At 47.1% G+C, this 23,337-nt stretch overlaps 10 protein-coding genes and 1 long non-coding RNA gene across 11 annotated transcripts; 6 read left to right on the top strand and 5 right to left on the bottom strand.

The window, feature by feature from the left end:
• Positions 1-70: 70 nt before the first annotated feature.
• Positions 71-1,077, top strand: LOC136198100 (very-long-chain (3R)-3-hydroxyacyl-CoA dehydratase 2-like). The gene is made up of 5 exons (XM_065988016.1): positions 71-130; positions 181-310; positions 363-470; positions 522-686; positions 738-1,077. Exons 1-5 carry the CDS (start codon positions 75-77, stop codon positions 957-959), a joined length of 681 nt encoding a protein of 226 aa, XP_065844088.1. The 5' UTR covers positions 71-74; the 3' UTR covers positions 960-1,077.
• On the bottom strand, positions 956-1,950 carry LOC136198103 (uncharacterized). The gene is made up of 3 exons (XM_065988018.1): positions 1,607-1,950; positions 1,434-1,544; positions 956-1,366 (listed from the first exon to the last, which is right to left on the bottom strand). Exons 1-3 carry the CDS (start codon positions 1,845-1,847, stop codon positions 1,278-1,280), a joined length of 441 nt encoding a protein of 146 aa, XP_065844090.1. The 5' UTR covers positions 1,848-1,950; the 3' UTR covers positions 956-1,277.
• Positions 1,515-4,593, top strand: LOC136198094 (uncharacterized). The gene is made up of 3 exons (XM_065988010.1): positions 1,515-1,951; positions 2,000-3,500; positions 3,553-4,593. The coding sequence occupies exons 2-3, from the start codon at positions 3,471-3,473 to the stop codon at positions 4,591-4,593; spliced, it is 1,071 nt and encodes a 356-aa protein (XP_065844082.1). The 5' UTR covers positions 1,515-1,951; positions 2,000-3,470.
• LOC136198102 (protein archease-like) lies at positions 2,311-3,448 on the bottom strand. Its single transcript, XM_065988017.1, has 9 exons — positions 3,349-3,448; positions 3,275-3,299; positions 3,210-3,220; positions 3,014-3,045; positions 2,876-2,954; positions 2,743-2,825; positions 2,633-2,685; positions 2,543-2,579; positions 2,311-2,489 (listed from the first exon to the last, which is right to left on the bottom strand). Exons 1-9 carry the CDS (start codon positions 3,437-3,439, stop codon positions 2,400-2,402), a joined length of 501 nt encoding a protein of 166 aa, XP_065844089.1. The 5' UTR covers positions 3,440-3,448; the 3' UTR covers positions 2,311-2,399.
• Positions 4,445-7,997, top strand: LOC136198087 (centrosomal protein of 63 kDa-like). The gene is made up of 24 exons (XM_065988003.1): positions 4,445-4,587; positions 4,639-4,902; positions 4,957-5,002; positions 5,054-5,194; positions 5,252-5,347; positions 5,397-5,480; positions 5,533-5,592; positions 5,648-5,761; positions 5,812-5,913; positions 5,970-6,019; positions 6,069-6,171; positions 6,218-6,283; positions 6,340-6,422; positions 6,472-6,567; positions 6,617-6,673; positions 6,732-6,786; positions 6,836-6,898; positions 6,952-7,037; positions 7,089-7,188; positions 7,241-7,312; positions 7,363-7,437; positions 7,492-7,621; positions 7,671-7,786; positions 7,840-7,997. The coding sequence occupies exons 2-24, from the start codon at positions 4,853-4,855 to the stop codon at positions 7,951-7,953; spliced, it is 1,959 nt and encodes a 652-aa protein (XP_065844075.1). The 5' UTR covers positions 4,445-4,587; positions 4,639-4,852; the 3' UTR covers positions 7,954-7,997.
• Positions 7,998-11,440: 3,443 nt separating this feature from the next.
• On the top strand, positions 11,441-15,034 carry LOC136198085 (X-ray repair cross-complementing protein 5-like). The gene is made up of 24 exons (XM_065988001.1): positions 11,441-11,466; positions 11,519-11,635; positions 11,684-11,735; positions 11,789-11,920; positions 11,975-12,023; positions 12,084-12,206; positions 12,252-12,345; positions 12,397-12,730; positions 12,788-12,897; positions 12,953-13,015; positions 13,064-13,201; positions 13,260-13,347; positions 13,396-13,456; positions 13,508-13,583; positions 13,647-13,711; positions 13,765-13,825; positions 13,883-13,956; positions 14,008-14,113; positions 14,170-14,242; positions 14,299-14,411; positions 14,461-14,557; positions 14,608-14,675; positions 14,728-14,805; positions 14,862-15,034. Exons 1-24 carry the CDS (start codon positions 11,455-11,457, stop codon positions 14,874-14,876), a joined length of 2,199 nt encoding a protein of 732 aa, XP_065844073.1. The 5' UTR covers positions 11,441-11,454; the 3' UTR covers positions 14,877-15,034.
• Positions 14,803-15,909, bottom strand: LOC136198097 (uncharacterized). Its single transcript, XM_065988013.1, has 2 exons — positions 15,616-15,909; positions 14,803-15,568 (listed from the first exon to the last, which is right to left on the bottom strand). The coding sequence occupies exons 1-2, from the start codon at positions 15,854-15,856 to the stop codon at positions 14,880-14,882; spliced, it is 930 nt and encodes a 309-aa protein (XP_065844085.1). The 5' UTR covers positions 15,857-15,909; the 3' UTR covers positions 14,803-14,879.
• On the top strand, positions 15,903-17,598 carry LOC136198095 (SH3 domain-binding protein 5-like). Its single transcript, XM_065988011.1, has 8 exons — positions 15,903-16,063; positions 16,120-16,182; positions 16,241-16,369; positions 16,419-16,592; positions 16,658-16,788; positions 16,851-16,893; positions 16,950-17,196; positions 17,252-17,598. Exons 1-8 carry the CDS (start codon positions 15,965-15,967, stop codon positions 17,422-17,424), a joined length of 1,059 nt encoding a protein of 352 aa, XP_065844083.1. The 5' UTR covers positions 15,903-15,964; the 3' UTR covers positions 17,425-17,598.
• Positions 17,599-18,407: 809 nt separating this feature from the next.
• LOC136198105 (uncharacterized) lies at positions 18,408-19,340 on the bottom strand. The gene is made up of 3 exons (XR_010672661.1): positions 19,194-19,340; positions 19,025-19,139; positions 18,408-18,740 (listed from the first exon to the last, which is right to left on the bottom strand). It is a non-coding gene; the product is annotated as an uncharacterized lncRNA (long non-coding RNA).
• On the top strand, positions 19,308-21,188 carry LOC136198089 (mitochondrial Rho GTPase 2-like). The gene is made up of 2 exons (XM_065988005.1): positions 19,308-19,643; positions 19,707-21,188. The coding sequence occupies exons 1-2, from the start codon at positions 19,313-19,315 to the stop codon at positions 21,140-21,142; spliced, it is 1,767 nt and encodes a 588-aa protein (XP_065844077.1). The 5' UTR covers positions 19,308-19,312; the 3' UTR covers positions 21,143-21,188.
• LOC136198088 (myosin heavy chain, embryonic smooth muscle isoform-like) lies at positions 21,140-23,260 on the bottom strand. Its single transcript, XM_065988004.1, has 5 exons — positions 22,033-23,260; positions 21,868-21,960; positions 21,752-21,810; positions 21,564-21,696; positions 21,140-21,512 (listed from the first exon to the last, which is right to left on the bottom strand). The coding sequence occupies exons 1-5, from the start codon at positions 23,254-23,256 to the stop codon at positions 21,243-21,245; spliced, it is 1,779 nt and encodes a 592-aa protein (XP_065844076.1). The 5' UTR covers positions 23,257-23,260; the 3' UTR covers positions 21,140-21,242.
• Between the last annotated feature and the right edge of the window lie 77 nt (positions 23,261-23,337).

The raw sequence follows: 23,337 nt of genomic DNA, 5'->3' as shown, positions 1-23,337 counted from the left end.
TGTATGAAACAACAACATTTGAATTTTTAATTGGCAGTGCACGCGATGTCATGTACACTCGCGCGCTAACAAAGATGTCTGCAGCGGCGAAGGTGTACTTGCTCGCTTACAACGGGTTTCTAGTGCTGGGGTACAGTACTGCTGCTTCTTCCGACTATTTTTAGTACATTCTTCGTCTAGATGGACCTTCGTTCTTTACCGGGGCCTCCTCCATTACGCTTCGAGCCCCTCGCTCAAGGAATTCTACAACGATCTATACAGCGCCGTCGAGCAACCTTTGAAAGTCTCGCAAACGCTCGCTGTTCTCGAAGTACAGTGTTTCAGCACGAAAAAGACCTCGCCTCTCGAATGCACATCTCTAGATACTCCATGCAATGCTCGGTCTAGTACGATCAGGCGTCATGCTAACGTTTTTTCAAGTTTTCTCGCGAGAGACTCTTCTCTGGTTCGTTGCCAGTGCCGGAGGCCCAGTGAGAAATCAACCACATTCAAAAATAATATTTTTATTATTTTGTACGTAGAAAATTCAAAGTCATTACGGTTTTGCTATGATGGTGCTCGCCTGGACCATCAGTGAAATAATACGCTATTCTTTCTACTTTTTCAACATCATCCATCGGACTCCTTATATCCTAACCTGGTGCCGATACACCTTTTTTATCGTACTCTACCCAACAGGAGTTGCTGTAAGAAAAACATAGATTTATTTATTTATACGCGAGGATTTGCTTTGAAAGGGCGAGCTGTTGCTTATAGGCAATATGATGCCTATAGCACAGGAAACGGGAATATTTTCCTATCGACTTCCCAACAAGTGGAACATCAGCTTCGACTTCTTCACGTTTCTCTGCGTCGCCGTACTTCTCTACGTGCCCGTGTTTCCCCAGCTCTACGGTCACATGCTCAAGCAGAGACGAAAGATCATAGGAGGAGGAGGAAACGTAGACAAGAAGGATTGAGACAGGTACAATGAATTGTTTTTTTTGGTACTACTAGTCTATAGTGTCCAAGACGAAAAAACAACAAAGAGAGAGAAAAAAAAAACGAGGATTGTTTTTGTTCTAACACAACGCAGTAGTACAGTACTGCAACGTCTCGCGCCCATGGGGCTTACAAACAGCAAAACCATAAGGTGCTGTATCAAATTCAAATTCGATCGATCGCCGTGGCGAGTTTGGGATTGTTTCCGGTTGATTCCATCGCCTCACGGAGGTCAGATATCAGGAAAAGGGAGTAGCCTATTCTGTTGACTTTTCTTCGCGTGATTTCTTCTTCTCTCAACGACGAACTTCGCACGAGGGCACGTCGAGAAAACACGACGATCGATTGGGACGACGACTCGTCATCATCGTTATCGCGGTGGTGTCTGCGGGAAAAAAAAACATTCCATCGTTAGAGATGCAATGGAGACGTTATCCGAGACGGAAACTCACCACGCCTTGCAGCGGGAGCGACGTCAATTTTCGCGACCATCAGCAGCGCTTGACTTTTGGCGAGACCGCCGCTGACCGTCGGTAAGCGATTCGACTTGCATTCGAGTTTGCCTTCGCGGTAAACGAAACGTCAGTCACGAGGGACGAAGTGCGCGTTAGCTCGGTGCACTTACAGGGACGCTTCTTTAGGTAGCCGGCGAAAAAGGCGACGTAGCTCGTTGCGACGCTGATCACCATGAGAAGCATGAGCATGATGGGAGCGAGGGTCATTGCGGCGGGCTTCTGTATGAGAGACTGAGGCTTCATCGTTATGCGTACGACGTCGACTACTAAACTGACTCGTCTCTTGGGGAATACTGGGGTTTTATGCACGGCCCTCGCCGGGCTCCGTCCCCTTACCCAATTGTTCGCCATATATGGTAAGTGCCGTGTTTTAGGTCCACGCGTACCCGGAATGGAAATTTCGGTGTAATCAATGTCGTTTACGGAGTCACGGCTGGACGGGAGTTTCGGACTGGGTGCGCGTGCAGTACGGGAAAGCCGATCGCTCGAGACATTTCGTGTAGTGAAAGGCCAAACCGTCAACAACGTTTCGGATTACGACAGATGGTGTGGTCTAAATGCGGAAGGCGGAGTGCATACTTACAGTTCTGCTAAAGACACCAGTCCAGGATGTATCAATTTCCAAGCCGCAAGCCACCAAGCCACCAAGCCACCACAACCATAGGAGATTAGTCGCGCAAAACACGCTACGTTCTCCCTCAAAAAAAAACCCCCCAAATTTGTACTTTAGACGGTGAAAGTGCACCGTGGGTCGATTTAAAAAATTGAAATTCTTCCGGTAAATCCGGACAATGACGTGGAGTGGGTGCGAAAATCGCGTACTGCATTTAGATTCGTGTCCTGTTGCAGGCAGTAGTAACTGGTCAATAGTCCACGACACTTGCGATAGTCAAAACCGCGAAATTAGATGTCAATTATTACGTACACTTCGTGCTGTCCCTCTTCGTCGTAAATTTGCATATTGGAATAGGTGATGGCTTTTACTTCGGTGCCCTGATATAACGTACAAATGACGGGGGAGACGTAGTTTTAGTTCTGGTTCTGACCTGTGGATGCTTGGACAGATCGAATGTCTCGCCGTAACTAAGATCCAGTACAGAGGTTGGCGTTTTGTCTAAGCTACGGTATCTACTGACCCTTCTGCCTTTATCTTAAAGTTGATTTTGTCGAATTCGGTGATTCGAATTCTCTTCGAGAGCAAGACAATTTACTATACCCAGTCACGTGCTCGTACGTACGTACGTACCTTGATTATAAAATAGGGCTCCGCGCAGAATAGGAATAAAAATTCGTCGAGAAAGTGATAGAGCAGAGATATCATATCATCTCCTATCCCAAAAACCGGTTGACAAACCCATTTTCCTTCCCTCCCACCGCACCTTCCGCCTCTATGCTATCTGTTCGGCTTTCCTCGACCGTCTCTAACTCGGTCATGTAGCCAAACATGGCAACGCCGCACTAAACAAAACGCCAACGCTCGCGCATACGCTTCCTAGGGTGGAGTCTTTCGAGTGAACCTGTTCGAAAGCTTCCTTTAGGTCGTCACCCCCTTTTTTATAGGGTCAAGGATGTAGAACGGATGCATTTTCTACGCGGATACTAGTCCTGCTAACTACCGCGAATTCGAAAGGTATGTTTTTGTTTCCTAAATTTTGATTTGTGTGGAGGTTTGTTTGGGGGGACGTACACTACGCTCTTTGTCTGAAAGGATACATGCGTGGAGTCTAGGAACAAAGATTTATGCACAATGCATACGTGTTATTCTTATTTTTTCCTACTGCACGTCCGCTGTGTGATCGAGATCTGGTGGAAATAGTTTGACGTTTGCTCGAACAGCTTTATGAACGCTTACACTCGTATTTTTGCTCCTGTGAGACTGTTTTGTCTTCTTTTTCTCTCTTCGCGCTAGAGGTGTCTTCAGATTTGGCTCTTTTCTCCGCCATTTCTACAAATTTAGCGTACTCTATCGTCAAAATGGCCGCCGATGTTGCGATTCGTTTACAAGTGGGTTTTCTCTCTTCCTATCGCAACTGTGCAGAAACAAGAAGTTCTTTAGGCTATACTAAGAGGTTTCCTCGTAAGAAAGAAGATCGCCGAGGCCGGGGAAGCGTTTACGAGCATCGCGCGCGAAATCGAAGGCGACGACTGCGCGATCGAATGGAATAGAACGCAAACGAAGCCGATTTTTATCGAAAAGAGAACCCAATCAACCGTTCGAACCACAGAAGATCGCCCTGTATCGATTCAGGGAACAGAAACGAGCGAAATCGTAGAAGAAGTCGTCGAGACGTCAAAGAGTCTAGAAGAAGCAGGCACTCGAGACGAAAGCGACTCGTCTGACGTAGAAAACACTCCGGCGCTCACTCATTCTCCTCATCCAAACGGTAGTAGTAGTCATAGCAATGGGGAGATTGGTGAAGAGGCGGGAGAATCTAGTTGCGGGTCTGTGAGCTGTCTCAGTAGCCTCAGCGACGAGGAAGTGATTTTAGCTCGAGAAATAGCAGTGCCATCAGATGAGCAACAAGAAGATAGAACCAGTAGGACGGTACCCTTGATTGAGGAGAACAGTCAGATGTCCAACAATGACTCTGAGCCAGAAAACGAATGGACTGATCAATTGCCTGAAATTCCTGCGGCAGAACCACGCGTTGAAATCGACTCTATTAGTTCTGCACTTAGTGCCAGTTCAACAGCGAGTTCTCCTATTCGAGAAACCGCTCTTGAAGTTAGTCCACCACCACCGCCACCTGAGAACGATTTATCTGATGAAGATGAATCTCTCTTTAATGTTACTCAGCTCTCGGGTTCATTTACGTCTGCTGTATCCACGGTAAAACCCGTAGAAGCTCCCGCTCCTCTGAAAGAAGAACGAGCTGTTCAAACGAAGTTGACTTCTCGTAAGAAAAGGACGCGAAGAGTGACTCCAAAGTCGCCTAGAAAAGCTTCCACGGCGTATCCTAGTCAAACTGTGGCAATCGAGCAGGGTCAAAGTGAAATTCCTTTATACGATCGAACTAGTCTGAAGAAACGTCGCGAGGAATTGGCGTTGGAATTGCTGTGGATACGACAGGCAATAGAGAGCAGAAAAGAGGTATAGTATGCAGAAAATAAAGCCCACTCGCTAATGATTTTATATGCGTAGTATCTGAGAATTAAAGTAAAGATGGAAAGAGAAGAGCGGCTGAAATCGTCTTATTGACAGATTTCTGCTCGGCCAATTACTTTTTTTCACTATAGTAAATATTTAGGCTTTATTTGAACTACGCGATCGAGACGCAGCTGTACGCGTACTCGCGCGCGCCACTTGACAGACAGTCACAGTTGGTCGCCGTTTCTCGCTCCGCAATCATTTCCAAATGAACCCGTCGTCGCTTCTCGGCGAATTCAAGCGACAAGCGGGAAAACGGTGGGGAGTTCGATGATATATCGATCCCTAGCGCATCCGAACGACTTTTCTTAGAGCCGGCGAGTCTCTTTTGCGCTCGTGCGAGCCCGAAATACAAGAGGTACGCAATTCGCGAACGATCGCGATCGATTCGAGCGTCGTTTTGCCGAAGCTCATGCGCCAAATCGATCTCCTCCTCGAAAACAAACGATCCGAATGGGAAAAGCGAACGGGCGACGTTCGCCGGCAATTGGAGCGTCGAGAAGACGAGCTACGCGTCACTCGCGCTCAGCTGGAGAGAAAAACGGCCGAGGTGGGAAGAGGAAAAGAATGCAAAGAGGAAAATGATATCTCGTTGCATATATCAAAGGCGGATCGATTGCACTCGAATTTGGGCGAGCTAAGCGAGGTTCATTGTGAAAAGAGTCGAGCATATGACTCACAACTGAAGTCACTCAAAGGAGAGGTACTGTAGTGTCAATACTAGTGTCAATAAATAGACATTGTCTCTATAGATGGATCGTCTTTCGTGTCGTTATGAAAAGATTAAAGGTCGGAAAGATAAGAAGACAAAGTCTTTAGAAAAGGAGAAGGACAAGGTGCCTAATTTAATTAAATATGGGTTTATTTTCGGTGATCTCCTTTTCACAGCTCGTATCTGAGTTGAGTTCAGTCAAGAGAGAAACGCAGCACGTGAGAAAAGCTTTTGAAGTGAATTACTTTCCTGATGAGAAAACTGGACGCCACGTAACCAATTTATATATAGGAGTTGCACGGAAGATCGCTCACTTGGGCCAAAGAAAAGGAACGACTCGATCAACAGCTACAGAAGAGTCAATCAGAAATAGAAACTCTTCTCAGCCAGTGTTCCTATCTCCAGGCGAGAGGGGAGCCAAAGACACGCAACCATCCGTCTGATTTCCCATATAGGAATGCAATGAGACGTACAAACGGGACTTGGAACGAAAGAGACAGCTACAGGACAACATCGAAAAGACGCACAGCGCCTATGCAACGCAAATGGCAGCGAAGGTATTAGCCCCATTCGTATCTCATAATAGGAGATCCCCTAAGACAACGCACTCTAGTTGAAACTTACTGAACATAATGTTCTAAGTAGCGAAGATAGCGTTTCCAGGTCTGTATCCGTTTTCTTTTGAGTTGTCATTTGATTGAGTTTATCCAAGACTTAAATCCGCCTTGGAGGAGACTCTAGCGAAGTTGAATCAGACTGGTAGTGAGTGCGAGAGTCTGCACGTTGAATTGGCGAGAGCAAAGGATACGTTGCAAGTAGGGATCGAGACTCCTTTCTATCCAGTCAGATATACGTCCTTAGAAATTAAATAGCGAAAATGAGGACCTTCATGGACAGTTGAATTCGCGCGAAACGAGGCAGCAAAACGTACTGAGAACGAGCCCGTGATGTTCTTAATATTATACTTTTTTCTTCTAAATAAGGCTGTACAGAAAGTTAAGGCCAAGTACGAAGAGGAAATATCTAGACTACGAGAGACTCTTCAATTGAAGGCCGAAGTGATAAGGTAGTAGTTCCCTGAGAAAATAGAAATTAACCATCACTTTCCTGCAAAGAGCTTTTGAAGAGACGGAGAGTCGAACGAGCCGTAGCGGCTCTCCGACTCACATTCATCTTAGAGAGGAATTGGTGCAGGCCCAGTCAGCCGTTAGGTGCGTTCGCCAGACTATCTGCGCGCACGAGCGATTTTTATCTATGCAGAATGCTTAATCAAAGAGAAAAGGAATTAATCAAAGAGTTAAAGCATCAGCTTCAACTGTTAGTTTATAAATATGATCAGTTTTTAATTGATTTAACTGAAATTTGGGGTGCGTAGTATTGAGAGTTATAAGAAGCAGATCTCTGCAATGAAAAGGCAGACCAGTAATGTGGTATGGGAATACTTGAATCCACAGATAAAATCGTTATAGTCTCGTTAAGGATAATCATAGAGAGTCTTTTGAGGAAATGACTGCTGATCTGAAAAGCCAAGAAATGACCCAAGTTTGCCGACTTTTAATTGGTAGTTAGAGGCCTACCGAATCTACGCTATTTAGCTGCGAGAAAGGGTGTTCGTATTGGAGCGAGAAAACGACGACGCACTTCAAAAAATAACGAGATTAACGAGCACTTTGTCGTCGAAGTAATTCCTAGTATAAAAGTGGGAATTATTAGATACAATAATTTTGTGTAGGAAGCAGGCTTTGAGTAGTCTACTTGCAAAGTGCGATTCAATGAAGAAAGACCTCGAAATGAGGCGAATAGCGCACGGCAAAACGGTCGACGAACTTCGAGTAGGACTATAGAATTTTTAAAATGAATTCATTATATCACGGAATTCTTCAGTTGGCGAATTCTCAACTGGACGTCTTGAGGCTCGAGAACCAGCGACTCAGAACCTCGGCTAAAGTCGCGAATGTGAAGCCGTTTCTCGTCGTCCAAGCGTAGTTCTTTAGCAGTCTTACTAGGCTGAAAAAGTTGCGGGAACTCGCGTCGAAGAGCTCAACGCTTCAATACGAAGTGCTACTGTAGCTACCTTAGAGGTACAGACAAGCTCAGATTTAATTAATTAACCATACTAAGGAGTTGTTTATCAGAAGCAAAATCAACGATTACAATCGGACGTGCTGTCTCTTCAGGCCACCGTTGCCAGTCTAGAACGTTCACAAGTGACTGAAAATCGAAGAGATGGCAACGGGGTTGCTTCAGCGGTAGAGACAGCCCAAGGTATTAAATTTTAGACGATGATTGGATTGTCTAATGTTAGAGCAAACAGATACAAGTGTTTACGTTGCCAATAGTTCGACTGAAGCTGGTGCTCTTTTGACTGAGGATGCTATTAGTCAGGATGAATGCAGCATCCCCGTTGTCCAAGTCGATTCATCAAGTAGCGTAAGAGAAGCAAACGAGCTATAAGATTAATTTTTTTGGAGTGAAAAATTTAGGGCGATGGAGAAGAAACCGATGAGGAGTTGGATGAGGAATTGGAAGAGATGCTCGACGCTCGCATCGCCGAATTCAAATCAGGATTAGAAAAAACCATAGCCGAACAATCGTGAACAGATCTATCTCTACTTAAAAAATACTCAAAAGAAGATGCTAAGGGACTAAGCGCGCGCTAAGATTCCGACATGGACACGCCTTCTCGCCGATCTTTGTCCGTCTTATTTCCGTTCCGCCTCCGATCGTCGCGCCTGCTCCGCGAACCTCTCTGCCGAACCTTCGAGCGTGTTTACGTTCGGTTCGTTTCTCCGAGGGGCCCTCGCGAGGTTCGCTCTGACGCAAACGGTTCGCTTCGCTGTCCCGTATGTACTTTTTCGCTATAAGTACAGTAGTTGCAGTAGTTGCAGTCGTTGCAGTCATTGCAGTAGTTTCAGTCGTTGCAGTCATTGCAGTCGTTGCAGTAGTTGCAGTAGTTGTAGTAGTTGCAGTAGTTTCAGTCGTTGCAGTCATTGCAGTCGTTGCAGTCATTGCAGTAGTTGCAGTCATTGCAGTAGTTGCAGTAGTTGTAGTAGTTGCAGTAGTTGCAGTAGTTTCAGTCGTTGCAGTCATTGCAGTAGTTGCAGTCGTTGCAGTCGTTGTAGTAGTTGCAGTCGTTGCAGTAGTTGTAGTAGTTTCCGTCGTTGCAGTCATTGCAGTCGTTGCAGTAGTTGCAGTCGTTGCAGTAGTTGCAGTAGTTGTAGTAGTTGCAGTCGTTGCAGTAGTTGTAGTAGTTGCAGTAGTTGCAGTAGCTTCAGTCGTTGCAGTCATTGCAGTAGTTTCAGTCGTTGCAGTCATTGCAGTCGTTGCAGTCATTGCAGTAGTTGCAGTCATTGCAGTAGTTGCAGTAGTTGCAGTAGTTGTAGTAGTTGCAGTAGTTGCAGTAGTTTCAGTCGTTGCAGTCATTGCAGTCGTTGCAGTCGTTGCAGTCGTTGTAGTAGTTGCAGTCGTTGCAGTAGTTGTAGTAGTTTCAGTCGTTGCAGTCATTGCAGTCGTTGCAGTAGTTGCAGTCGTTGCAGTAGTTGCAGTAGTTGTAGTAGTTGCAGTAGTTGCAGTAGCTTCAGTCGTTGCAGTCATTGCAGTAGTTTCAGTCGTTGCAGTCATTGCAGTCGTTGCAGTAGTTGCAGTAGTTGCAGTAGTTGCAGTAGTTGCAGTCGTTGCAGTCATTGCAGTAGTTTCAGTCGTTGCAGTTATTGCAGTCGTTGCAGTAGTTGTAGTAGTTGCAGTAGTTGCAGTAGTTTCAGTCGTTGCAGTCATTGCAGTAGTTGCAGTAGTTGCAGTAGTTGTAGTAGTTGCAGTAGTTGCAGTAGTTGCAGTCATTACAGTCGTTGCAGTAGTTGCAGTCGTTGTAGTAGTTGCAGTAGTTGCAGTAGTTGTAGTAGTTGCAGTAGTTTCAGTCGTTGCAGTCATTGCAGTCGTTGCAGTAGTTGCAGTAGTTGCAGTCATTGCAGTAGTTGCAGTAGTTGTAGTAGTTGCAGTAGTTGCAGTAGTTTCAGTCGTTGCAGTCATTGCAGTAGTTTCAGTCGTTGCAGTCATTGCAGTCGTTGCAGTAGTTTCAGTCGTTGCAGTCATTGCAGTAGTTGCAGTAGTTGTAGTAGTTGCAGTAGTTGCAGTAGTTGCAGTAGTTGTAGTAGTTGCAGTAGTTGTAGTAGTAGTTGTAGTAGTTGTAGTAGTTGCAGTAGTTGCAGCAGTTGCAGTAGTTGCAGTAGTTGCAGTAGTTTCAGTCGTTGCAGTCATTGCAGTAGTTGCAGTCGTTGCAGCCGTTGTAGTAGTTGCAGTAGTTGCAGTAGTTGCAGTCGTTGCAGTCGTTGCAGTCATTGCAGTAGTTGCAGTAGTTTCAGTCGTTGCAGTCATTGCAGTCGTTGTAGTAGTTGCAGTAGTTGCAGTAGTTTCAGTCGTTGCAGTAGTTGTAGTAGTTGCAGTAGTTGCAGTCGTTGCAGTCGTTGCAGTAGTTGCAGTAGTATAGTATCGTCGATGATACGTGATCGTACGACACGAGAGATCCGCCCGTCGTGCGAGACACTCGCACCCATAACACATTACTCTCCATCGTCGAAGATACGTGATCGTACGACGCGAGAATCAAACGCTTTCTGCCGCCTTTGCTCTGACTATCCTGCATCGAGACGTCGGCGACGAGGCCTGCGTCTTCGATGCGGGATGACACGCTCCACTCGCGTGAGCACAGTGTGCGACGGAAGATCCGGAGATGGGCCCGTCGTGCGAGACACCCGCACCCATAACAGATTTCTCTCCATCGTCGATGATACGTGATCGTACGACGCGAGAGATGGCCCGTCGTGCGAGATATTCGCACCCATAACACATTTCTCTCCATCGTCGATGATACGTGATCGTACGACGCGAGCTGCACGCGAGAATCGTAGCGATTGCACGCGGACAGCCAGAGACGCCTGCACTCTTTCCACTGTCTATCGGTACGGATTCGGAGCAGCGTCAGTATTACCACTGATCAAGACTGCTCGCGGTCGGTACTGATACTCGGGTCATTTCCAGAGAGTAGTACCCCCTTACTATATGCCAAAAAAACGGGGTTTTGTCCTTAATGACTTCGACGCTACGGCGTGTAGGTCACTCCTCGATAATACAATTGCCATCTTCAAAATCGCGTTTTCTGCATAGCAACAGTACATGGAAAAATTTTCGCCGCCCACCGGAAACGATTAATTTAATTACACCGCCGTTTTCGTCGAATAAACGAACGGTCTCGATAGTCCCTTTTCAAAAATTTTTGGGAACGCCTACTATTGAGGAGCAAGTGTCTCCATACCCGTATGCTCGCCTACGCAATCTCCTCCCTTTTGATGACGTTCTCGTGACGTCACTGACAACTAACAACTTATTGAGCGATATCGATAATGACGTCACTAATGCCAACGCCCTAATTAGTTCCGCAGTCAAAAACTCAACGTTTTCTGTGCTCCGAATGCACTGAACTTGTCAGTCAATGCAATAGACTTCGATCTGTTCAGAAAATTTCGTTCCAGGAGCTATTTCAGCGAAGCTACAACGTTTTTTCGACTTTTTTAACATTCCGGCGACCGTTTCTATGTCGATCGCTAGCGGGCCTCGCTAGCGTAGGGTTCGCTTCGCTGTCCCGTATGTACTTTACTCGCTATAAGTACATACTGGCCTTCGCCCCCAAAGTACATTAATATATAGTCAGTCAGTCAGTCGGATTATGCACCGCCTTCACCCGCAGTATTCAATTAGGCGGGCGATGGACAGGGTCTACTATTTAGTACGCCAGCCTTGCACGAATCCTGTGTGTATATGGACCAGGTCAACAATTTGACAGAAACATCTTTGGACTACCCTCACCGAGGCGGTGCAAACTGGACCTTTTGGGTACGGGTACCCAGGCCACACCAGCGGAAAGGTTCTCTCTGATGTGGTGTGGGAATATTACAAAATACGCGCAGAACTATAAATAATTAATATGTAAACACAATTATACACCCGTCGAAGACGGGTACACGGCTAGTTAAATTAAATATTCGCGTAAACTCGACGGCGCGCGCTGGCCTTGTTGTCACGTGCCTAACGCGCTCGAGCCTGCCATGGCGCAAAAAGTAGCGTCTATATCGATTTTCTGCTCGTTCACTACCTTTTTTTGTTTTCCAGGGCGATGCTGTTGTGTTTCTGTTGGACGTCGGGCCTTCTGCGTGCTCCGCGCCGCCGGGACACGCGACGTTTCTTCAAACCGCCGTCAAAGTCATCAACATGATCGTCCAGCATCGAGTAAGGGAGCGATCTACTATTTATATTGATGTTTAATGCCTTCGGAAGATGTTTGCAGGCAGCAAAGACGAAATCGGCTTAGTTTTGTTCGGAACACGCGGTAGAGCACGTGGCGTCCGTAAAACGCATTCCTCTCACTCGGAAACGTTTTAGAAACCGATAATCCGCTGGCAGAAAGCGGTGGATACGATCACGTGACGCTCGCTCACAAACTGGCTGCACCCTCTTTGGATTTCTTGAAACTCATTCAAAACGAAATAACACCGGGAAACGAAGACGGAGACTGTGAGATACATAAAAAAATCGATTTCATTAATTGAATAAATTAAATTGTTTCAGTCATTGACGCTCTTGTAGTTGCCATGGATCACGCCCAACATCACATGAAGTAGAAAAGAAAAAAAAACAGATAGACTACAAATGATTATTAATTAAATGAATGATTTAGGGGCAGGAAGCTGGGCGGAGCCAAATTCATTCTCTTCACCGACTGCGGTTCTCCTGCGTCTCAAGACCAATTGGAATCGATCGAAGGAGGCCTAGCAAGCATGGAAGCTCAACTTCAAGTCATGTAAGAAAAAAAATTAAACACTAATAATGATTTTAAAAATTTTAGTGGTCCTGACGTTGATGACGATGATTTGGAGAATGGCTCGGCTTCTGGACCTCCTCCTCCTCCTCCGTCTGGAAAGCCCAAAACCGACACTCAAGTAAAAAATCTTCATTTTTTGTAATATATCTTTTTCGTAGCGAGAGTTTAGCGTTCGGGCGAGAATCTTCTCAAGCGTTTGGTCTCCTCCATCGACGGGACTTTTCTTTCTTTCGCCGACGCCATGGTCACGTTGGCCTTTTTCGCTCGTCGTCAAGCGAGGCAGACGTCCGTCTTTCGCGGACCCCTCGAAATCGGATCAACGCTAAAGATCAACGTCTGGGGATATTACAGAGTCAAGGAACAGAAGACGATTTCGTTTGAGAAAGTTTCGGCCGTTTCTCAAGCGTCCAAGTATCCAGGATCGATGAAGGTGAAACTGGAGAGATCCTATCACTTGAACGACGAAAATCAGACGGAAGTGGCGAAGGAAAACGTCGCCGAAGGCAATTTCGAGACGACGCTCATATCAAGGAGTATATTCATTGCAATATATGTTCTAGGCTTTTGGTATGGGAAAGATCTGATTCCCATTGCTCGTGTTGATAAAGATGCTATGAAATTCAAGACGCCGAGGTGTTTGAAAGCGCTCGGATTCACCAAAGAGACCAACGTACGTTGCAAAAATAATACAGTGATAAAATAATCTGTAATAATTGACGTTTCAGATTAAACATCATCAGTACCTTGGCGACGGTGTCGTTGCGTTTGTTCCCGCTCAGAATGACCAGGTCCGTGGCATATCTTCATATATTGAGTGTTTGGAATTTTGTCTATAGGAAGCGGGAGTTGCCTTGTCCGCTCTCGTCCACGCTATGCAGGAAACGGGGCTCGTGATGATTGTCAAGTATTCGTTTCGCGCAAACGCCGAACCGAAAATCGGCGTGTGCACGCCTCACATCAAACCTGATTACGAAGTCCTTATCAGCAAAAGAAAATACGTCATATTTTAATTAGTGCTTTCTCTTTTTCTAGTGTTTGCTGTTCACGCAATTGCCTTATATGGAAGATCTTCGACAGTACACGTTTGCTACGTTGGATAGCAAAAAACACGTAGCCACAGGTTTATAGTTTAATTAATCAGTTACTGGCAAATACGTGGGCACTTCAGATGATCAGGTTCAAGCTGTAGATGACCTTATAACCAGTATGGATTTAATGCAGGCAGAGAGGTACAATTCTATACATTACTATTAAGTATGCCTAGATGAATTTCTATGTAGAGACGACAGCGGGGATTTGGGGGAAGCTTTTAAGCCGAAAAGCACGTTTAATCCCGTTTTGCAACGAATTTATCAGGCAAATAAATAAATAAATAAAGAGATGAATATTTTTCTATTAAATGTTACTAATTTTTTTCAGTGTATCCAACATAGGGCTCTTAATCCTGATGATCCCTTACCAGAAGTAGATCCACTAATCGCTGAGTATGACGATCATGTGCAGATGATTTTTATTATTCAGCTATTTTGTTTTTCAGTTGTTTGAAGATGCCGTCTGCTATTGTGGCTGCAAGTGAACTGGCAACGGAAAAAATCCGAGTGCGACACGTCGTTCTCATATAAGATTTGACCCCCGTCATTTCTCTCTTCCAAAAGGCCGCGTTTCCGCTTGAGAAAATCGAGAAGAAAGCCAAACGCACTACAACGGCGGCCACCATGTGGAAAGACACGTGAGAAAATACCACTATTTAATTAATTTATTAAAAACCTATTATTTGTAGTGGGTCTCTTGATTTGGATAACCCGGCGCCTTTGCCCAAGCAAGCGAGACTCGGCGACGCAGATGACTTGTCTATGGCTGGGTTAGCAAAATCACAAGTGAAAGAGGTTCATAGCTACATGTAATCACCTAATAATAATAAAGATTAGTTATTTTTTATGAGGTTGGAACTGTCGATCCGGTTGGCGATTTCAATTCTTTGGTTAATATGAAGGACGTCGATTTATTTGACGAAGGTTAGTGGATGGGTTTTTTGGAATGCTTTTCGTTTGCATGTGAGTTGATTCGTTAGCTTTTGGTCAGATGAAGAAACGCGTCTGTCAGCTGATATTCGATTCTCTCGGCGATCAGTACCACGGCAAGGCTATGGAGTGTTTGAAGGCTCTAAGAGATGCTGCAGTCAAAGTAAGAATCGCTTTCTTAGCTAAGGGAACGAAGGGTGATTTCTTGTTAGTTTCGAGAACCGGGAAAGTTTAACGAATTCTTGATTGAACTAAAGGAGCAGCTCATAGCCGGAAGGGGAACGATTTTCTGGGTGAAAATCAAGGACGGTGGGCTGGAGAAGAGTTAGGGGGGTATTAATCATTGATTACGTATTTAGAGAAGGTGAGTTTGATTACGACTGCAGAAGCCAATGATAGCTCGGTTTCGGCGGAAAAAGCGAGAGAGGTCTCCCCCCAATGCGCGCTTGGATTAAATAATTAATCAGCTTTTGTTTCAGTTTTTGAGCAGCACAGAAAAAGAGGTCCCTGTCGAAGAGAATCCAAACGCGGCAGCTGAAGAAGATGCAGAAGACTTGGTAAGAAATTTATTATTATTATTATTATTATTATTAGTTCTAATGCTATCTCGCAGCTTGACATGATGTGAAATTTAATAATGTAAGCCCTCCTCGTACAGCAGTACCTCCGGTTTACCGGCACTATAATCGCGAAATTTCCACACGGGCTCTTCGTACGCAATCTCGGCGAATTCGTTTTTCAAATACATCTCCCTAAACGCGGCGACGAGCGTCTCGTCGCGACTAACCTTGTCCCTTTCCACGTTATATTTACTCAAGAGAGACGTCGACGCGTTCTCGCACAAAAACGCGTGCATCTCCCCTTTGGGCGCCGAACCGAGCCTCCCCATATCCCAAGGCGAAGCCGGTATCACCCTCCCCGACCAACCGCGATAGGGCAACCCAAAATTAACGATCAATTTCAATCGTTTCGGCAAGGGAAGTCGATCGATGAAATCCTCGGCTTTGCGTCCCAACGATTCGCGTATGACGTTTCGACATAGTATTTGCAAATTCGTTGTGGCGCCGTCGAGATGGGCGACGATGTCCCAGCGGCTTTTGATTGCGGCGAGATCGCTCGGCGTTTGCCCGCGCGCGTTTTTCGACGTCAAGCGAACGCCGTAGCGCGCGAGGAATTTGATTGCGTTGACGTCGCCGTGCCACGCGGCGCGATGGGCCACCGTCCAACCGCCCTTGTCCGCGCGATTCGGATTGACGCCGCGTTTGAGTAGAACGTTCATGCAGGCGAAACGAGCGAAGCGTTCACTATTGAGCTCATCGCCTATATATATTAATTAATTAATTAAATTAAATAATTAAAATCTAGACCTTGTTGTGGTAGAGTTTCGTCGTTTGGAGGTTGGAGTAGTAGGAGATATTCCAAAGCCGTACTTCCCGAAGGATCGATTTCATTCGGGTTGTCGCCTTGGGCTAGGTAAGTTTCCAGGTCGATCCAGTTGCGCGCCTTTGCGGCTTCGTGTACTCGCGTTGTCCACGGTGGATTGGCTGGTAGCAACGCTTGACCTGCTGGACCCTGTGGACCCTGTGCTCCCTGAGCTCCTTGTGCCATTGTTCAGAGAGTGGGTGGGTGCGCACTGCGTACGCTAGGTGTATAGCGCACTGCGTTCAAACGCCTCTCGCTGTATCACTCGCGTTTTCTTGGAGAAAAAATGCGACGATGAGCGAAACTGACATGTCATCGACTAATGCAGACGTCGAGACGATCGACGACGCTCCGCAAGACGAAGAGGACGAAGAATTGGATCCCCGCATCAAGGTAGACCGGCGAAATCGCCGACAAATCGAGCTAATCTGTACGCGATCGTTCGGCAGGAGAATCTCGATCTATTAAATTATGCGTCAGACGAAATAAATCGGCTAGAAAAGGAGCAGGACGTAAGGAAAAACGGAGCAGCATTCGACACGTGTAAAATCACGTGACGTCGTTCTTTAGGAAGTGCGACAAGCGAACCGGCTCGCTTTGGGCGAATTCAGTCAACAGTGCCAGGCGTGGAAGAAGAAATTCGGCAAATCAATAGAGAAAAGTGCGCCGTACTTCGAAGCGCGCGTCCGAGCGAAAAAGGCAAGCGTTTCCTCGACGGGGGACCCAATCACGTGACGCTAAAACGCAGGCCCACATCGACAATCAGCGCGCAGCAATCGCATTCGAAAAGGCATCGGACCATCTGAAAGCGGCGAAAAAGACGGTATCGATAGCAGAGAAGGAGATGCTGACAGTCAAAGACGGAGAAAAACCCGTATTCAATCAGGCGTGGCAAGACACACTCAATCAGGCAACAATAAGAGTAAGAAAAAATAAATAAATAAGTAAATAAATAAATAAATACTATATATGTTTTGGATGTCTTAGGTTTTAGAGGCTGAGAGGGCGAGAGAAAAAAGTAGCGTCGAATATCAAAAGACTGCTCTGCAATATGAGGAGGCGAGACGTTGCGTGGCAACGCTACTGTCAAAGTTCAGAGGATCCATTAATAAATCGACGTGAGGGGGGGAAAATTAGAAAAGCCAATTTTATTATTAATTTTATTATTAATTTATTAAAGACCGTTTTATGAGGCAAGAGCAAGACATCATCACAAAGCAGAGGTATGTATATACAGCTATAGATGTACGTGTATGCTCGAATATATTTTTGTACTTAGGCATTTAGAAAGCAGATCATGTCGCTGATGGGTCAGATAAAGGCGGCCAAGGCAAAGTACAGTCAAGCGTTGGAGAACTTGGAGATGATCAGTCAGGAAATTCACGAGAGTCGACAGGCAAAGAAACTTCGCGAGAAAATCATCGAAAGCGAGCTGAAAGGAAGAGACATGGGCGACGGAGCCGAAGAGGACGTCATTCACGCGGAATTAGAGGAAGTAGACGGCGCGGCGAGATCATTAGCACTATGTGAGTATTTTTAAATAATAAATTTGGTACTCAAATTATATGTTTTTTTTTCCAGCTCTTGGTCTTCAGCCGGGCAGCCAATTCACGTCTCTCAGCAGTTTACGCAGCGATCAATATCAACACCTGGACGTCGACTCGCTGACTGGCGAGGACGAGACACCGTCGTCGTCTGTGGCTCCGAGTTCGAGAAAGGTTAGTGGGGAGAGTGATACGTTTTGTGACCAATGAATAAGCAGTACTCTCTCCCCTCTGAGTTCTGTCCTTGTGTCAACTGGTTTCTATAAGGAGATAAGGTTAACTATAATTTGGGTATAAGAGACGAATAATTTTTCATTTACGTTGGTAACGGTAAATCGTGGGAGTTGTTCTTTTTTTCTAATTAATTTTGCCTGCGCGCGTTAATGTACGGGCTCTGTAGGTACGTCACTTTCTTGCGCAAGAATCGTCGTCGTTCGAATTCGAATGCTCTTCTGCGTTTCTCGCTGTTTTCCTCGTCTCTAAGCTCTTCCCCAGGTTTGTTGGGTGGCCTAAGAGGGCAACACGGGGTCCTTGTTCTCTCGGGAAGCTTTTCGCCAATGATTCGCGACGGAGATCGCGTAATTTAGACGTCGAAGTGATTCGATGCAACTATCTCGCTTTCTTGCTACTTGCAGCAACGGTTTCGGCTCCCGCTACTCGTTTTTAAACTTGGGGGGTCCCTTTTGAGCGTCATCCAGTCTCACGTGCCGGAACGTGATAGTCATTTCTCTCAATTCACCGCGCCTGAGTTCCATTTTTGGTTTCTTTTAGATTGAAACGATTCTTTTCGGATATACTCATCTTTATTTGAAGCATATAATGTTGGACACACAAAAAAACGAACAGAGCTTATCTAAGTCATTTCCTCTGCTCAATTCCTACTCCTAAGTTCTCTTTTGGACGACGTCTCTACAGATCAAGAAACTCTAAGAGTGAGGCTGCTGCACACACCTTTCTATTGTCAAGGTATCATTTATCAATTCTCCTCGTATCAGTTGTTTTGTCGTGTAGTAGTTCCTGCAATCCGACGAGGCAGACGCAGCCATCCCTCTGTGGCCAAGAGCGATAAATAGGCCCTACCTCTGCAGAGGCTATAGAGTTGCCTCCCCGCGTAAGGCTGAGCACTGGCGGGTAAATCAGTGACGCCCCTTGGAATTGCACCTGCGAGTGGACTGACATCCCAGCTGCCACTCGCAGGTGCAATTCCAAGGGGCGTCACTGATTTACCCGCCAGTGCTCAGCCTTACGCGGGGAGGCAACTCTAGAGCCTCTGCAGAGGTATGGCCTATTTATCGCTCTTGGCCACAGAGGGATGGCTTCGTCTGCCTCGTCGGATTGCAGGAACTACTACACGACAAAACAACTGATACGAGGAGAATTGATAAATAATACCTTGACAATAAAAAGAGAAGCAGTCTCTGAGAGTCTTGTTTATCTGTAGAGACGTTGTCAAAAGAGAACCCAATCGGCTCAGGAGAAGAGTTTGCTGACACTTCACGCAAGTGGCCTACTTTCTTGCCTTCGCCCTAAGAAAAATAGAAGGTCAGAAGAAAGAAAAGGACAGAGAAAAATCGCGAAGAAAACCCCCTGGAATCAGAGCACCGCCTTAACTGCATGAATCGATTTAGTTCCTTTATTGACAATTGCAATAAACGAATAGGGGTATCACGCGAGTAAATCGTCAACCCAATCACCACTTCGCGCGAGCCAATGACGTATCGTGTGCACGTGTTCGTGATTGGCGGAGCGCGACTGACGATTCCCCCAAAAGGGAGCCCCAAAAAACGCGAAAGCCGCGATGACTTCTTACCTTCGAGTTTGCATTGTCCTGTTAAATTGAAGCGAGTGAGAAAAAAGCACTTAGACGAACAGCGGTGGTCGAAATACAGACGCGTCCCAAAATGGGGCCTCAATCGTCCGAAAGTCTGTGAAAGAGAAGTCTAAAACATCGAAACAGACGTAGTCATTCTTAATCTTACTTATCGTTGCTTTAAACGCCGCCAGAAAGCCTCAAAGAGCGGAGAAACTCGCGCGCTGACTCAGCTGGCAGAAGATGACGTCGACTGTCACGCCCAATCCTCCGCGATCTCCCGTATCGATGGCAAGCGAACCAGTAGAACGTCGCGTGCGTATTCTTCTGACGGGCGACGGCGACTCCGGAAAGACGTCGCTCATCCTCGCGCTCGTCAGCGAACAATTTCCCGATCGAGTACCGGCGCGAGCCGAAGAAATCACAATTCCAGCCGACGTCACGCCCGAAAAAGTTCCGACGTCAATCGTCGACTATTCATCGCGCGAACAGACGAGTTCCATGCTCAAGGACGAGCTCGTGCGCGCCAACGTCGTCTGCATAGTTTATGACGTCACTTCGGAAGAAAGTCGTGATCGCTTAGCAACCCACTGGCTTCCCTTCGTCAACAAAGAAACCGGTATTAATTAATTAAAAATAATTGATAAATATTATTTAATCTATTTAATTTAATTTAATTTAGATGAAAAGAAGCCCATTATTCTCGTTGGAAATAAGGACGACTTACAGCAAAGCTCGTCCATCGACGGAATTCTCCATCTCATGGAAACGTATCCCCAAGTGGAAACGTGCGTCGAATGCTCGGCGAAAACGCTTCGAAACGTCTCCGAAATGTTCTACTTCGCCCAGAAAGCCGTTCTCCATCCCGCCGCGCCTCTCTACGCCGCCGACGCCGGCGAACTCACCAATCGATGCACGCGAGCTCTCCGCCGCATCTTCGCCATATGCGATCACGACAAGGACGGTCTCCTCGACGACGTCGAAATCAATCGCTTTCAGAAGACGTGCTTCCGCTCCGAACTCAATCAAACCGAATTAACCAATCTAAAATCGGTGATTCAACAGAATTGCCCCGACGGTTTCGTCGCCGGCAAAATCACCTGCGTCGGCTTCGTTCATCTCCACAAGGTCTTCGTTCAGCGCGGACGACACGAGACCACGTGGACGGTGCTGAGAAAATTCGGCTACGACGACGACGTCGCGCTGAGACGCGACTATTTGACGCCGATCGACTATACGGACGCCGGGAAGCCGGGCGTCGAATTGAGTCGCGTGGGAATCGAATTCCTAAGCAGATTATTTCAAAATTGCGATAGGGATAAAGACGAGGCTTTGAACGACGACGAAGTGGCGTTGATGATCGAACCCCTCGGCTCGTCCGCGGCTCCTTGGATCGAAGACCCTTCCGTTGCCATGACGAGAAACGCGGACGGAAATTTGACATTGGGGGGATTTCTCGCCTATTGGATCGTCAAGGCAACGGTTGACGTGCGCGCTCTATTCACCTTTTGCGCGCGTCTCGGCTTTCCTTATTTGACGGAGTGTCCGGACGTAACGCGCGTCGTCAAGACGACAGAAATCCAATACACGTCGTCTAGGAAAACGTTTCACTGTCTCGTCCACGCCCCTACATCAAAAGTCGCCTCGAAATTCCTACGCAAAATCGTCGAAAATTCAATCGACGACGACATTGATATAAAGTACGCCGTTGCAAAACAAAGTCTAATATTCTATAACGCCGCTCTCGTCGCATCGCCGTCGTGGATCGACGTCCATCTCGTCCTAAGTGAGTCGCTCGACGAGAAGAGCGTGACGCACGTGGAGAAAATCGTCGCGAATCTCGGCAATCGCGCTTACCTATTCGCCCACGTGGGAACCCAATTGATGAGCGACGGGGACGTGCGAGAATATCGCCGTTTCGACGTGCCCCAACCGCGCTTCGTCAACGTTCGCGAGCCGAAAGGCCACGAGCCGCTCGTCGACGAGCTCCTCGCCGTGGCGCGCAATCCCCACGGCAACGGCGGCTCGAAATTCGGCGGAACGATTCTCGTGATGATGATGAGTTTCGCCGTTGGTCTAGCCGCGGTATTTTTCACTCAAAAAGTCCTTAAAAGATAGGAGGGGACGGAGACAGCCTGCGCTTCTTAAGAGACAAATGAGGGAGGGAGGGAGGGAGGGGGGGGAGAGCAAAACAAAGAAATCACGCACTCACGTCAAACTAATCGTCGTCCTCTTCTGATCCGTTTTGAGCCGCCGCCGCTTCGCTCAAAGGATCGACGAATTCATCTTCTCCACCGCCGTCACCGGCGCTGCCGTTGCCGCCGGCGGCGGCGAGAGTGAATTCCGATTTTTCCGCTTCGATGATGAGCGACTGGCGAAACTCCTTCGACGGCGGTTTCACGTTGTCGCGTCTGGGACGATCGAATCTCGCCGTCAATCTCGGCAACGTTCCCGATCTCGGAATCTCGCCGTCCTCGCCGCCCTCTTCCTAGAAAAAAGAGCGAATTATTTTGAGTTTCTTTGAAATAAAATCTCCAACGTTTTTGTTATCGTTTTCCGGCTTTTTCGGCTTCGGCGGCAGCCCGCCCATTCCCGGCAAACGCATCGCTCCTCCAGCGAATAGTTTCCCTTGCAAAGCGGCCGTCTTATTCCCAACCGGCTTAGGACTAACCCTTAATTAAAAAATATCTATATAATAAAACATAAGAAAAGGAGAGTCTATTTTACTTTGGCCTTGCTGCTACAGGAGGAGGAGATATAACAGGCTGCGATTGAGCTCTCTCAATCTGATAGATAGAGAGAGACGATTATTCGCCTACGAAATCTTATCCTAGCTGTCTTGCCATTTTCTTCTCGATGTCTGCCTTAGAGGCCTTCTCCTTTTCTAACGCAGCTTCTAACTCCTTAATCGTTTGTCTCGCCGCCTCGAGCTCACTCTACGTACAAAACGGACCCCCCACGGTAAAAAAAAACAAACAAAGAAAAAAGACGGGACCGACGCCACTTACCTCATTCGCTTTCTCATTTTCCAATTTATCGATCTTCGCTTCAAGATCCTCTTCGCGTCCCTCCAACCGCTCCACCTCCTTGCGCAGTGCTTCCATCTCGCCCCCTTCGTCTCGTCTCGCCGCCTCTAAATCCCCTTTCAAGTCATCGACTTTCTCGATCAACTTCGCCACTTCGTTCTTCTCCTTCTCGCTCTCCGATTTCGCCTTCTTGACGTCGCCCGTCAATCTCTCAACATCTCCCCGCAATTTTTCCCGTTCGACTTTCATCATCTCGAGATCGACTTCGGCTTCGGATTGATACCTCTTTGTGCGTTCCAAGAGCTCCTCCAATCTCTCGACTTCCTTCTTGAGTTCGTCGTCATCATCACTTCGTTCGACGGATCCGGCTCGCAGTTTCTCGATCTCGTCTCTCAATTCGTCCCTCTGCTCTTTCATATCCACCAACGCCTTATCCTTTCCGCCGATCTGCTTCTTCAAATCCCGTATCTCCTCTCGCAACGCTTTCGTTCCCCTAGTAACGGGGGCCCCTTCGACGTTCTTCTTCGCATCGCTCTCCAATTTCGCAACGCGTTTGCGTTCCGCTTCCAAATCGTCCTCCAATAGAATTCGCTTCTCGATTTCGCGTTCGCATTTCTTCTTCTCCTTCTCGAACTCCGCCTTCGAGTCGTCGACTTCCCTTTGAAGATTCTCGACGTCGCTTTTCAAAATTTCGAATTCTTCTTCGATTTTCGTCTTTTCGTCTTTGAGCCGCTCGATTTCGATCGTCGACGTTTCGTCGACGTCGACGTCTTCCCGCGTCTCCTCACTCTTCTCTCGAAGCGTTTCGACTTCGCCTTCGAGTTCTTTCTTTTCTCGCTCCAACTTCTCGATTTTTTCCTCGTATTCCTCTCTCAACGTCTCCGTCGCGCTCTCGTTCGTCGCCTTGCGCATCGTCTCGATCTCCTTCGCCTGCATTTCGCATTTTTTCTCCAGTTCGGCGACGCGCGCCGACGACCCCGCCCCCGCGCCGATCGGTTTTTGTCTCGATTGAGGCTCCGGCGTGGTGCGCGGCGATCCGATTGCGTTCGGAGACGGTTTTGCCTTGAGTGGCGGCTTCGACGACGACGACGTGGGCGTCGAACTCGACGAAAGCCGACGTGTCGGCCCCGCCGGCGCGGATTCCTTGCCTTTCTGGCTCTCGAAACGCTGAACGAGTTGGCCTACGTTCGACGAACGTTTCGACATGAGTATATGCGAGCTGAGAGCGTCGGGAAAACTGCAGCTGAACGTTGGGAGACAAAAGAAAGGATTTTCGCTATCCCGGAC

The sequence above is a fragment of the Oscarella lobularis genome, chromosome 18 (genome assembly GCF_947507565.1).
Source record: "Oscarella lobularis chromosome 18, ooOscLobu1.1, whole genome shotgun sequence".
Lineage (NCBI taxonomy): Eukaryota > Metazoa > Porifera > Homoscleromorpha > Homosclerophorida > Oscarellidae > Oscarella > Oscarella lobularis.
This window is presented reverse-complemented; position numbering and strand designations above follow the sequence as displayed.

Bases quoted from the DNA above. Each gene is read 5' to 3' on its own strand.
- LOC136198100 (XM_065988016.1), top strand. From the start codon at position 75: ATGTCTGCAGCGGCGAAGGTGTACTTGCTCGCTTACAACGGGTTTCTA. The intron at 311-362 runs GTACAGTGTTTC...GCACATCTCTAG, and splicing joins AAACGCTCGCTGTTCTCGAA to ATACTCCATGCAATGCTCGG. The intron at 687-737 runs GTAAGAAAAACA...TTGCTTTGAAAG, and splicing joins TCTACCCAACAGGAGTTGCT to GGCGAGCTGTTGCTTATAGG.
- LOC136198103 (XM_065988018.1), bottom strand. From the start codon at position 1,847: ATGGCGAACAATTGGGTAAGGGGACGGAGCCCGGCGAGGGCCGTGCAT. The intron at 1,545-1,606 runs GTAAGTGCACCG...TTTACCGCGAAG, and splicing joins CTACCTAAAGAAGCGTCCCT to GCAAACTCGAATGCAAGTCG. The intron at 1,367-1,433 runs GTGAGTTTCCGT...TTTTTCCCGCAG, and splicing joins CGCTCCCGCTGCAAGGCGTG to ACACCACCGCGATAACGATG.
- LOC136198102 (XM_065988017.1), bottom strand. From the start codon at position 3,439: ATGGCGGAGAAAAGAGCCAAATCTGAAGACACCTCTAGCGCGAAGAGA. The intron at 2,955-3,013 runs GTTCACTCGAAA...CGTTTTGTTTAG, and splicing joins TAAAGGAAGCTTTCGAACAG to TGCGGCGTTGCCATGTTTGG. The intron at 2,826-2,875 runs GTGCGGTGGGAG...TTTTTGGGATAG, and splicing joins AGATAGCATAGAGGCGGAAG to GAGATGATATGATATCTCTG.
- LOC136198094 (XM_065988010.1), top strand. From the start codon at position 3,471: ATGGCCGCCGATGTTGCGATTCGTTTACAA. The intron at 3,501-3,552 runs GTGGGTTTTCTC...GAAGTTCTTTAG, and splicing joins ATGTTGCGATTCGTTTACAA to GCTATACTAAGAGGTTTCCT.
- LOC136198087 (XM_065988003.1), top strand. From the start codon at position 4,853: ATGAACCCGTCGTCGCTTCTCGGCGAATTCAAGCGACAAGCGGGAAAA. The intron at 5,348-5,396 runs GTACTGTAGTGT...TTGTCTCTATAG, and splicing joins TGAAGTCACTCAAAGGAGAG to ATGGATCGTCTTTCGTGTCG. The intron at 6,674-6,731 runs GTTAGTTTATAA...TGGGGTGCGTAG, and splicing joins TTAAAGCATCAGCTTCAACT to TATTGAGAGTTATAAGAAGC.
- LOC136198085 (XM_065988001.1), top strand. The intron at 11,921-11,974 runs GTGAGATACATA...AAATTGTTTCAG, and splicing joins GGGAAACGAAGACGGAGACT to TCATTGACGCTCTTGTAGTT. The intron at 13,712-13,764 runs GTATGACGATCA...TTTGTTTTTCAG, and splicing joins GTAGATCCACTAATCGCTGA to TTGTTTGAAGATGCCGTCTG.
- LOC136198097 (XM_065988013.1), bottom strand. From the start codon at position 15,856: ATGGCACAAGGAGCTCAGGGAGCACAGGGTCCACAGGGTCCAGCAGGT. The intron at 15,569-15,615 runs GTCTAGATTTTA...TAATATATATAG, and splicing joins CGAAACTCTACCACAACAAG to GCGATGAGCTCAATAGTGAA.
- LOC136198095 (XM_065988011.1), top strand. From the start codon at position 15,965: ATGAGCGAAACTGACATGTCATCGACTAATGCAGACGTCGAGACGATC. The intron at 16,593-16,657 runs GTAAGAAAAAAT...TGGATGTCTTAG, and splicing joins TCAATCAGGCAACAATAAGA to GTTTTAGAGGCTGAGAGGGC. The intron at 16,894-16,949 runs GTATGTATATAC...TTTTGTACTTAG, and splicing joins GACATCATCACAAAGCAGAG to GCATTTAGAAAGCAGATCAT.
- LOC136198089 (XM_065988005.1), top strand. From the start codon at position 19,313: ATGGCAAGCGAACCAGTAGAACGTCGCGTGCGTATTCTTCTGACGGGC. The intron at 19,644-19,706 runs GTATTAATTAAT...AATTTAATTTAG, and splicing joins CTTCGTCAACAAAGAAACCG to ATGAAAAGAAGCCCATTATT.
- LOC136198088 (XM_065988004.1), bottom strand. From the start codon at position 23,256: ATGTCGAAACGTTCGTCGAACGTAGGCCAACTCGTTCAGCGTTTCGAG. The intron at 21,961-22,032 runs GTAAGTGGCGTC...TTTTGTACGTAG, and splicing joins AAAATGAGAAAGCGAATGAG to AGTGAGCTCGAGGCGGCGAG. The intron at 21,697-21,751 runs GTAAAATAGACT...TTTTTAATTAAG, and splicing joins CCTGTAGCAGCAAGGCCAAA to GGTTAGTCCTAAGCCGGTTG.